This window comes from Coregonus lavaretus, assembly GCF_964263955.1.
Source record: "Coregonus lavaretus genome assembly, chromosome: 25".
NCBI lineage: Eukaryota > Metazoa > Chordata > Actinopteri > Salmoniformes > Salmonidae > Coregonus > Coregonus lavaretus.
The window spans coordinates 43717924-43730838 of NC_140012.1; the positions used below are offsets into that span (position 1 = coordinate 43717924).

The window sequence follows — 12915 nt, forward strand, 5'->3', positions numbered from 1 at the left end:
TTGTACAACAGCTGATGAAACTAACACTGTAAAAGTGTGAAAACATTTAATTCCTGATAGTTGCTGGTTGGAAATACAATCTACATAGGACTTTCCATGATGACATCACCATGCGGTAAATTGGTTAATAGACCAATAAGAAAGAGAGTTCCAAACCTCTCTGCCAATAACAGCTAGTCTTCAGTTTTCCCCTCCCCACTCAGAACACTCCCAGCTAAGTTCTTGCTTGAGAAATAGTTTTTTGCTCTACTTTTGCCCATTTTAATAGAAATCAATTACAGTAAGGTACTTAATTGTTACGCAGAAATTATTTGATATTGATATAAAAATGGCTGCATTGAGCCTTAAAAAAATATATATATATATATATATATTTTGATTTGACTGTTAATCCTTTTACTATATAAAGTAGATGACCTCCTTTAGCTCCCACCATAGTATGTCCTTTCAGACCTGACCTGTCCACGTCACCACACTTATCATTACCTGCAGCTTAACTACTGTACACAACACACACACACACACAAAACCAGACTTTACCCTCCCATATCACATCTTTCTCCACAGGAGCAGCATCTTGACATACTGTACTGTTGCCAAAGGTCTGCTATCTGATATTCTGTCACCAAGGAAGCTCCGGGCTGCTTGTAGATTCTAGACCCAAAGGAATACAAAAGAATGTGTTAAATAATACATATGGAATAGAAAGTACATACAGAATAAAATACATATTTGCGGAATGCCTGAAACCAAATGCAGTGAAGGGGGAATGTCATAAACATAGAAATACGCTGAGTGGACAAAACATTAGGAACACATTCCTAATACTGAGTTGTACCCCCTTTTGCCCTCGGAACAGCCCCAATTCGTCGGGGGCATGGACTCTACAAGGTGTCGAAGGCGTTCCACAGGGATGCTGGCCCATGTTGACTCCAACGCTTCCCACAGTTGTGTCAAGTTGGCTGGATGTCCTTTGGGTGGTGGACCATTCTTGATACACACGGGAAACTGTTGACCGTGAAGAACCCAGCAGCGTTGCAGTTCTTGACACAAACCGGTGCGCCTGGCACCTACTACCATACCCCATTCAAAGGCACGTAAATATTTGTTCTTGCCCATTCACCCTCTGAATGGCACACATACACAATCCATGTCTCAGGGATTAGCAATCCTTCTTTAACCCGTCTCCTCCCCTTCATCTACACTGATTGAAGTGGATTTAACAAGTGACATCAATAAGGGATCATAGCTTTCACCTGGATTTACCTGGTCAGTCTGTGTCATGGAAAGAGCAGGTGTTCTTAATATTTTGTGTAATAATCTATTCATTCTACCTCTATGTTCTCAAAGCTGTTATGATTAGCTTCTCTCAGACATGATTCTGAGATCACCTTATCACAAATGTGATTTTATCACTGATGAAGCTACACAGTGATCTTAATTAGTTCCCTCTGACGAAGCTGAAGTGATGGGATTTTACTGATTGGATGAATGAAAGGTTTTAGGGGATGGAGTGAGTACTTGGTGAGAGGACATAACAGAGACAAGAGCATAAACGATCTCTCTCGACGGGAGATAACACCATTAGCAAACAAAGGTGATATGCACATCCCAAACTTGCTGGGCAAAAAATATACTGTAGATAAAGAATAGAAAGACCCGGAAAAAAACAACATGTCAGATAGGCTATAATGCTGCTCCTTTAAGTCCCGGAGGACAGCTCACTACACTCTGTCCAGGCAGGCCTTTCCTTTCCTTATCAACAGATAAGGGATTCATGACCTTTGAACCCGGCGTCGATACTCCGTGCCTCGCTGTTTCACTGGCCTAATCAGCAGCCAAAGTCCTCTCTGCCTCTTACACAGCCTCAGTCAGTACTCTGAGTCCATTGATCCTCAGTGCCTCTGGTTCTCTCACCTTGTCAACAACTGGCACCCTTGTCCTCTCCTGTCCTGCTGTCCCAGATCTACAGCAGAGCGTGGACGTCTTTCTCTGCCTGCCGACACCCTCCTGGCCTGGAACCAAATGTGGACGTCTTCCTCTTAGACCTGCCTGTCTAGACCCACCTGTGCTGTGGCTTTCACTCTGTGTCTGGTCTCGCCACCATGCTGCCTCGCACCTCAGCCTTCCTCATGCTCTCCCTCTGCCTCTCCTGGGGGATGTCTGCTTCTCTGGTCAGGAACATCACTCCTGAAGAGGAAGTCGTCCCAGCGGCAGAAACCATGTTCAGTGCCGTTGTAGCTGACGAGTTTGTAGCTGAGGAACCAGTTGCGGACTCCCCTGTTGCTGATGCTCCGGTGGCAGCAGAAGCCCCTGTAGACGCCCCTGTCATGGCAGATGAAGCCCCAGACATGGAGGCCATCATGGCGAACATGGCAGTTTTGGAAGACCCTGCATACATGGATCTGGAGAGCCTTGTTAAAGAGGCCCTGATAACAGAAGCCATGATTAAAGAGTTGTCTGCCCAGGTGGAGGAGGAAGACCTCGCTAAAGAGACCGAGATTCAAGACGCCATCTTGAAAGATTTGGCTGACCAGGAGGCCCTTGAGAAAGCAACGGAGCCCATTGAAGAGGCTGCAGAAGCAGAAGCTCCAGCGATCCCTGTGGTGCCTGTCGTCGAAGCCCAGGAAGAGGACTCTGACTGGGGCTTGGTTTCAATCAGAGAGAGCCTCCAGGCAGCCAATGGATACTTTGACTCGCTGGTGGAACTGATGGGGGGACGCAACGGAGTGTGTCAGTACAAATGCAAATACGGTAAGGATGTGTGTGTGTCTATCAGTGATTACAGTAACATCCTGGTATGACTCCACGGTGTTGCCATGTCAAGCCTGGCTATTTACACCTAGGGCACGATTCAGTCCGCATTTGCGGAAGTTCAGGGCTGTGTGGCGCAAATCAAAATGTAAAGGTCATTTCTGATTGAGCCGACATATGCAGCCTTTGCCGTAAATGCAGTCTCTGCGAATGCGACAACGTTGCCTTTTAATTTAAATGGCGCTAAAGCGACATGGATTGAATCGAGTCCTGAATGTAACAGAAGCTAGATACTGTGTGTTATCCTTGTAGAGAGTCCAACTTGATTTGCTGAAGAACAGATCACACTGTACCCATTTTAGGATCTTACACATAAACACCATCGGTTAGGTTAGGCTATTCTACAACTCTCTCTCTATCATACTTATGGTGTATAATAATTGATTGAACCCTCTGGCTGTTTACCACAAGTTGCATTCATCAATAGAAGTATATTCTTGCTGTGAGAGGAATAACTGAGGTCAGTGTTCACATAACATGATATAGTCTCAGTGATATAGATTGACCAAAGGTAGAATACACATCAGACCATAGATATTACAGCATGGCCTACAGGGTACATTCCAACATCCACACTAGCATACCATGGTGAATGTATATCCACACTAGCATACCATGGTGAATGTATATCCACACTAGCATACCATGGTGAATGTATATCCACACTAGCATACCATGGTGAATGTATATCCACACTAGCATACCATGGTGAATGTATATCCACACTAGCATACCATGGTGAATGTATATCCACACTAGCATACCATGGTGAATGTATATCCACACTAGCATACCATGGTGAATGTATATCCACACTAGCATACCATGGTGAATGTATATCCACACTAGCATACCATGGTGAATGTATATCCACACTAGCATACCATGGTGAATGTATATCCACACTAGCATACCATGGTGAATGTATATCCACACTAGCATACCATGGTGAATGTATATCCACACTAGCATACCATGGTGAATGTATATCCACACTAGCATACCATGGTGAATGTATATCCACACTAGCATACCATGGTGAATGTATATCCACACTAGCATACCATGGTGAATGTATATCCACACTAGCATACCATGGTGAATGTATATCCACACTAGCATACCATGGTGAATGTATATCCACACTAGCATACCACAGTGAATGTATATCCACACTAGCATACCATGGTGAATGTATATCCACACTAGCATACCACAGTGAATGTATATCCACACTAGCATACCATGGTGAATGTATATCCACACTAGCATACCACAGTGAATGTATATCCACACTAGCATACCATGGTGAATGTATATCCACACTAGCATACCATGGTGAATGTATATCCACACTAGCATACCACAGTGAATGTATATCCACACTAGCATACCATGGTGAATGTATATCCACACTAGCATACCATGGTGAATGTATATCCACACTAGCATACCACAGTGAATGTATATCCACACTAGCATACCATGGTGAATGTATATCCACACTAGCATACCACGGTGAATGTATATCCACACTAGCATACCACGGTGAATGTATATCCACACTAGCATACCATGGTGAATGTATATCCACACTAGCATACCATGGTGAATGTATATCCACACTAGCATACCATGGTGAATGTATATCCACACTAGCATACCATGGTGAATGTATATCCACACTAGCATACCATGGTGAATGTATATCCACACTAGCATACCATGGTGAATGTATATCCACACTAGCATACCACAGTGAATGTATATCCACACTAGCATACCACGGTGAATGTATATCCACACTAGCATACCACAGTGAATGTATATCCACACTAGCATACCACGGTGAATGTATATCCACACTAGCATACCACGGTGAATGTATATCCACACTAGCATACCATGGTGAATGTATATCCACACTAGCATACCATGGTGAATGTATATCCACACTAGCATACCATGGTGAATGTATATCCACACTAGCATACCATGGTGAATGTATATCCACACTAGCATACCATGGTGAATGTATATCCACACTAGCATACCATGGTCTCTGCGAATGTGGTCCTCTGTAGCTCAGCTGGTAGAGCACGGTGCTTGTAACGCCAAGGTAGTGGGTTCGATCACCGGGACCACCCATACACAAAAATGTATGCACGCATGACTGTAAGTCGCTTTGGATAAAAGCGTCTGCTAAATGGCTTATTATTATTATTATTATGGTGAATGTATATCCACACTAGCATACCATGGTGAATGTATATCCACACTAGCATACCATGGTGAATGTATATCCACACTAGCATACCATGGTGAATGTATATCCACACTAGCATACCATGGTGAATGTATATCCACACTAGCATACCATGGTGAATGTATATCCACACTAGCATACCATGGTGAATGTATATCCACACTAGCATACCATGGTGAATGTATATCCACACTAGCATACCATGGTCTCTGCGAATGTGGTCCTCTGTAGCTCAGCTGGTAGAGCACGGTGCTTGTAACGCCAAGGTAGTGGGTTCGATCCCCGGGACCACCCATACACAAAAATGTATGCACGCATGACTGTAAGTCGCTTTGGATAAAAGCGTCTGCTAAATGGCTTGTTATTATTATTATTATGGTGAATGTATATCCACACTAGCATACCATGGTGAATGTATGCCCACACTAGCATATCACGTTGAATGTATGCACAACACATTGCGTCATTCTAAGTATGTGCTAGTATATAATCACACCTCGACCATGCTACGTTCCACTATCCACACTAGCCCAGTATATTGCTCCCTACTTAGTGCAGTAGTATCATATGCTAGCATGGACATTGGAACAGCGAAAACTCATGGATCTATACAGGAGCCACTCGTGGTTTCCTGTCATGTTCTTTATATATTTTGCTAAAAGGTGAAAAGGTCCTGTACACTCTTAGAAAAAAGGGTTCCAAAAGGGATCTTCGGCTGTCCCCATAGGAGAACCCTTTTTAGTTCCAGGGAGAACCCTTCTTGGTTCTACGTAGAACCCATTTGGATTCCATGTAGGACCCCCTTCCACAGAGGGTTCTACTGCACATGGAACCCAAAGGGGTTCTACCTGGAACCAAAACTGTTCTACCTGGAACCAAAAAAGGGTTCTTCAAAGGGCAGAAAAAACATGTTAGGTTCTAGATAGCACCTTTTTTCAGTTTGGGTTGTTATCAATAAACTTCACAATAGGGGTGTTGCATGTTCGATTTGTGCTGATTGATAACAACATATTGATCAGTCTGTGGAGCTACATGATTAACTGTACATGGGTCTGAATTATAGGTTGTTCACCTTTCCTTCTCAGGTAAGACGCCTGTGCATCGCCATGGTTACGTGACCCCAGAGCCCAATGGTTGCAGCTCCGACCTCCTAGGATTCCAGGTACCTGATAGTGTATGTTTTAACTATCACTAACTATAGACAGCGTATGATACTGTACTAATAATACCCAATACATAAACTGCAGACGACTGTTTTCTCATACAATACATACTATACTTTTAAGGCCCTTTGAGGAAAGGGTTCTACATGGAACCCAAAATGGTTCTACCTGGAACCAAATAGGGTTCTTCAAAGGGTTCTCCTATGGGGACAGTTGAAGAACCCTTTTAGGTTGTAGATAGCACCTTTTTTTTTGTAAGAGTGTATATAAATCCCTATATAAATCCTATGTGATATTATCCTATAACCTATATATCTTTATATATTGTTTATAAATCCCTATATAAATCCTATGTGATATTATCCTATAACCTATATATCTTTATATATTGTTTATAAATCCCTATATAAATCCTATGTGATATTATCCTATAACCTATATATCTTTATATATTGTTTATAAATCCCTATATAAATCCTATGTGATATTATCCTATAACCTATATATCTTTATATATTGTTTATAAATCCCTATATAAATCCCTATATAAATCCTATGTGATATTATCCTATAACCTATATATCTTTATATATTGTTTATAAATCCCTATATAAATCCTATGTGATATTATCCTATAACCTATATATCTTTATATATTGTTTATAAATCCCTATATAAATCCTATGTGATATTATCCTATAACCTATATATCTTTATATATTGTTTATAAATCCCTATATAAATCCTATGTGATATTATCCTATAACCTATATATCTTTATATATTGTTTATAAATCCCTATATAAATCCTATGTGATATTATCCTATAACCTATATATCTTTATATATTGTTTATAAATCCCTATATAAATCCTATGTGATATTATCCTATAACCTATATATCTTTATAAGTCCCTATATAAATCCTATGTGATATTATCCTATAACCTATATATCTTTATAAATCCCTATATAAATCCTATGTGATATTATCCTATAACCTATATATCTTTATAAATCCCTATATAAATCCTATGTGATATTATCCTATAACCTATATATCTTTATATATTGCTATTATCCCAACACAGTTTGGCATGGGCATCCCAGCCATGACCCAGTGCTGTAACCTGCTGGACAGATGTTATGACACCTGTGGCTCCAACAAAAACCGCTGTGATTCCAAGTACCGCTTGTGCCTCCACGATATTTGCTCTGACCTGAAGAAGAGCCTGGGGCTTGTGTCAAAGGTCAAAGGTGAGATAGCTACTGAATTATACTCTGTAACACTTTTACCGTAGGTGCAGTGCTTAATTTGAGCCGGATCCTGCTGGAACAGGATCTTGCACCACTCCGTTTTGGACTGTTTCGTTCCGGGACCAATTTGGCCGGATCCGGTACCACTCGTGGCATGAAAGATAATTGTCACTTTTTGCGATGTTAAAATGTGAATAAAAGTGATCAAAGTTCATTCGAGGTGCCTCTTCGTAAAAATAATTCAGCATAGCCTACTACACCATGAAAATGCCCATCATTTAGCCACAGGGGATCAACAGCTTCTTTGTAGCCCAATAACAAGGCATAGCAGTCATAGCAGTCAGTGAACAGCGTGCGGACAAAACAGGCTTTTCGCAATATTTCAAATACAATCGCGGGAAAACACAGGTTGGAAACCAAATGGCTCCTGCTGAAAAGAGAAGACTCTAATCTGTCTGCTGTAGGCTAACAGAATATTTGATCAACTTCCAAATATTGTTTTACGAAGTAAAACGAGAGCGAGATATAGGCTTTTGGCACAAACTCGTCGGCCATCACCAGCGAGTGCACTGCGGATCATTGTTTTTAGGACTATAATTTCCGCCTCATATTGTAGCCTACAATATGTGTCTCCACACACCTAGGCCTAGGCTATTGATGGATTCAAGACAAGGTCGGTTTTATTGATCTCAGATTCTCAGTTTGTCAGTGTCAAAGTAGCCTGTCATTTCCACCATTTGTGCGCTATTAAAAAATATTCTGCCAAAGCCTCCAGTCATGTAAAATGTTTATAAAAAGCCACATTTTTCCCGGACCCTAGGCTACTAAAATATTCCCCATGTGTAAGCGCCTCTACTCTAATGTGATGATATGCATGCAGCGCTTTATTATAAAGGAGATTTCTTTTTTCATGCGTTCCGGTTCCTCAGAGCTCCCCAGGTCACCCCCCTCTCGGGCTCACTTTTTGTTCCGGCAACCTCCCGATTTACAAATTAAGCACTGCATAGGTGTAATGCTTTTTGACTTGTTATAAGCATCTATGAGCCTTTATAATGTCTTGTAATGAAGCATCAAATATATTGTAATGTGAGACTACAGGAGTAGGCTAATACTCCACTCTTCCCTTTACTGTGCTCTTTGTAGCTAGCTAGGACAGTATAACTCTCCTCCAGTCCTTCACTGTAGTCCTCTTTGTGAGACACCCTGGTCTATGTCAACTCCAGTTTAATTCAGTCAATACAGAAAGTACACTGAAATGTAATTGGAATTTAAGTTTACTTCCTGAATTGACCGAATTTAAGTGTAATTGAACCCCCCGTCCAACCATATTTCAACGTCAACCTGAAATTCTGGGACAAAGTCATGTGTATTTTAATATTTCCTAAATACATATATTAAAATATTAACACCTCTGTATCTCTGCCTCTCTTTCTGCCATTGAGTCTGTAGCAGATCCACGGTACACAACTCAGTAGCACCAGTCTGTGTAATCTGAGGGAAATATGTGTCTCTAATATGGTCATACATTTGGCAGGAGGTTAGGAAGTGCAGCTCAGTTTCCACCTCATTTTGTGGGCAGTGTGCACATAGCCTGTCTTCTATTGAGAGCCAGGTCTGCCTACGGCGGCCTTTCTCAATAGCAAGGCTATGCTCACAAAAGTCTGTACATAGTCAAAGCTTTCCTTAAGTTTGGGTCAGTCACAGTGGTCAGGTATTCTGCCACTGTGTACTCTCTGTTTAGGGCCAAATAGCATTCTAGTTTGCTCTGTTTTTTTGTTAATTCTTTGCAATGTGGCAAGTAATTATCTTTTTGTTTTCTCATGATTTGGTTGGGTCTAATTGTGTTGTTGTTGTCCTGGGGCTCTGTGGGGTCTGTTTGTGTTTGTGAACAGAGCCCCAGGACCAGCTTACTTAGGGGACTCTTCTCCAAGTTAATCTCTCTGTAGGAGATGGCTTTGTTATGGAAGGTTTGGGAATCACTTCCTTTTAAGTGGTTATAGAATTTAACGGCTCTTTTCAGGATTTTGATCATTAGCGGGTATCGGCCTAATTCTGCTCTGCATGCATTATTTTGGTGTTTTTCATTGTACACTGAATATATTTTTGCAGAATTCTGCATGCGGAGTCTCAATTTGGTGTTTGTCCCATTTTGTGAATTCTTGGTTGGTGAGCAGACCCCAGATCTCACAACCATAAAGGGCAATGGGTTCTATAACTTATTCAAGTATCTCTCTCTCTCTCTCTCTCTCTCTCTCTCTCTCTCTCTCTCTCTCTCTCTCTCTCTCTCTCTCTCTCTCTCTCTCTCTCTCTCTCTCTCTCTCTCTCTCTCTCTATATATCTCTCTCTCTCTCTCTATATCTCTCTCTCTCTCTCTCTCTCTCTCTCTCTCTCTCTCTCTCTCTCTCTCTCTCTCTCTCTCTCTCTCTCTCTCTCTCAAACCTAACCCTCTGTTTCTCTCTCCCCCTCCCAGCCTGTGAGTCTGTAGCAGATGCTCTGTACAACACAGTGTGGACGCTGGGCTGCAGATCCTTCATGAACAGCCAGAGGGAGGCATGTTACTGTGAGGGAGAGGAGAGGGACGAGCTGTAGAGGACCAGGCTGGGACACAATACAACACTACCCAACACTAGCCCAACCTGGGACACAGCACTACCCAACACTAGACCAACCTGGGACACGGCACTACCCAGCACTACCCAACACTAGACCAACCTGGGACACGGCACTACCCAACACTAGACCAACCTGGGACACGGCACTACCCAACACTAGACCAACCTGGGACCCAGCACTACCCAACACTAGACCAACCTGGGACACGGCACTACCCAACACTAGACCAACCTGGGACACGGCACTACCCAACACTAGACCAACCTGGGACCCTACACCAGTCTTAAGTAAAGCATGTGTGTCTATGCATGCTGATGATTCAACTTTATACATGTCATCAACCACGGCTAGTGAAATTAATGCAACACTTAACAAAGTGTTTCAATTTTAGAATGTGTGTTCAGTAATAAACTAGTCCTGAGCATCTCTAAAACTAAAAGCAAATTTTATTTGGTACAAATATTTCCCTAAGTTCTAGACCTCAGCTGTATCTGATAACGAGTCATTTGGCTGTTGAGAAAGTTGAGGAGACTAAATTATTTGCTGTTACCTTGGATTGTAAACTGTCATGGTCGAAACATATTGATTCAATGGTTGTAAAGATGGGGACAGGTCTGTCCTTGATTTAGGCCTAGATTCAATCAGATCAAGCGTTAACCAGCGATAGCAGACACATGCATAGCGGCTGTTTTGGCGTTGTCTGAGGTGGAACTGCGTTGGAGCCGTCAAATCGGTGAGCACCTGCACTTGCGATCATTGTCATGAAGCCAAACCCGCCCCACAAGAAGCCACACCCGCCCCACTTGAAGCCACACCCGCCCCACTTGAAGCCACACCCGCCCCACTTGAAGCCACACCCGCCCCACTTGAAGCCACACCCGCCCCACTTGAAGCCACACCCGCCCCACTTGAAGCCACACCCGCCCCACTTGAAGCCACACCCGCCCCACTTGAAGCCACACCCGCCCCTCTTGAAGCCACACCCGCCCCACTTGAAGCCACACCCGCCCCACTCATGTTAGAAGTTCAGGACGTGTAGGCTACATATAAATAATTACGCATTCAACAAAATAATGAGGATTTCTATCAGCCTAATGGAGGTGTAGATTACATCTCACATTGCAGTGTTCCAACTTGTAAACGAGGCTGCATGGGATTTCTGTTAATGCGACTCTGTGCAGCCAACGGCAATGTCCGCTTTAGGTATAATGCCGGGAGCCACTTGTGGATTTGACAGCTCTAACGCACTTCCACCTCGGACACCGTCAAAACAACCGCTATGAGGATGTTGAATAGAGCCCAAAGAGGTGTTGAAAATACCAAATAGTTTGCATAGTCAACTTACACACAGCACTAACACACACACTTACCCCACCAGACATGCCACCAGGGGTCTTTTCACAGTCTCCAAATCCAGAATGAATTCAAGAAAAGGTACAGTATTATATAGAGCTATGATTGAATGGAACTCCCTTCCATCTCATATTGCTCAAGTGAACAGCAAACCTGGCTTTAAAAAACACAACGCCTCTCCCCTATTTGACCTAAATATTTTGTGTGTATGTACTGATAGATGCTACTGAATTTAAATGTAATATATTAAAATGTAAATGATACATTTAGGCCTAGAATAATTGGTCTCTCTGTGTTTTTTTCTCTCACTATTGAGTCAGTACAGAACATTTTAGTTATGTTTTTCTTGTTTTAAATGTATGTAGTTCTGTCTTTGAGCTGTTCTTGTCTATTAATGTTCTGTATTATGTCATGTTTCTTGTTCTGTGTGGACCCCAGGAAGAGTAGCTGCTGCTTTCGCAACAGCTAATGAGAATCCTAATAAAATACCCAAAGACCAACAGCTATTGGAGATCCTAATAAAATACCAACAGCCAATGGGGATCCTAATAAAATACCAAAGACCAACAGCCAATGGGGATCCTAGTAAAATACCAACAGCCAATGGGGATCCTAATAAAACACCAACAGCCAATGGGGATCCTAATAAAATACCAAAGACCAACAGCCAATGGGGATCCTAGTAAAATACCAACAGCCAATGGGGATCCTAATAAAACACCAACAGCCAATGGGGATCCTAATAAAATACCAAAGACCAACAGCCAATGGGGATCCTAGTAAAATACCAACAGCTAATGGGGATCCTAATAAAATACCAACAGCCAATGGGGATCCTAATAAAATACCAACAGCCAATGGGGATCCTAATAAAATACCAAAGACCAACAGCCAATGGGGATCCTAATAAAATACCAACAAAAAAACAGACAGTGGGACTTTATTAACGTAGAATAAGATAACTTTGTGCTTAAAATACTTTTCCATTTGAAAACGGAATCATAAACAAAGAGTTTGTGGTTTATTAAAAAAATATATAAACAGTATGTAATATCATGTCACTAAATGTGTTTAACTACTGCATATTTCTCTTTCTGAAGACTAATGTGCTCTCTTGCTCTTAGATATCTATATCAGTCTAACGTTCAAATATAGTTTCAGGAAAAGACTATGACTCCATTGATATATATGATTGCGCTTCTATTTTATTAACATACCTCAAACTAAAATCCTGACGGAGAGAGGACCTTTCAGTCCTGCTAATTGACTGTATAATGTCCTCCTAATTGACCTGCTAATGCGGCAATTTGTTCTGCAGGTTGTGTGAAAACAAGTCTTTGTCCCAAATGGCACCCTATTCCCTATACAGTGCACTACTTTTCACCAAGGCCCTTGGGGCTCGGGTCGAAAGTAGTGCACTATGTAGGGAATAGGGTGCCATTTGGGTCG

The 12915-nt window shown here is 42.0% G+C and overlaps 1 protein-coding gene across 2 annotated transcripts; it reads left to right on the forward strand.

The window, feature by feature from the left end:
• Window positions 1–1866: 1866 nt before the first annotated feature.
• LOC311100790 (uncharacterized protein) lies at window positions 1867–11007 on the forward strand. Of its 2 annotated transcripts, none has more exons than XM_084141751.1 (4): window positions 1867–2754; window positions 6166–6254; window positions 7335–7500; window positions 9971–11007. In XM_084141751.1, exons 1-4 carry the CDS (start codon window positions 2106–2108, stop codon window positions 10087–10089), a joined length of 1023 nt encoding a protein of 340 aa, XP_083997877.1. In that variant the 5' UTR covers window positions 1867–2105; the 3' UTR covers window positions 10090–11007. The 2 variants fall into 2 exon arrangements, with proteins under 2 accessions (XP_083997877.1, XP_083997878.1); XM_084141752.1 differs by having other exon boundaries at window positions 6166–6242.
• The last annotated feature ends 1908 nt before the right edge of the window (window positions 11008–12915 follow it).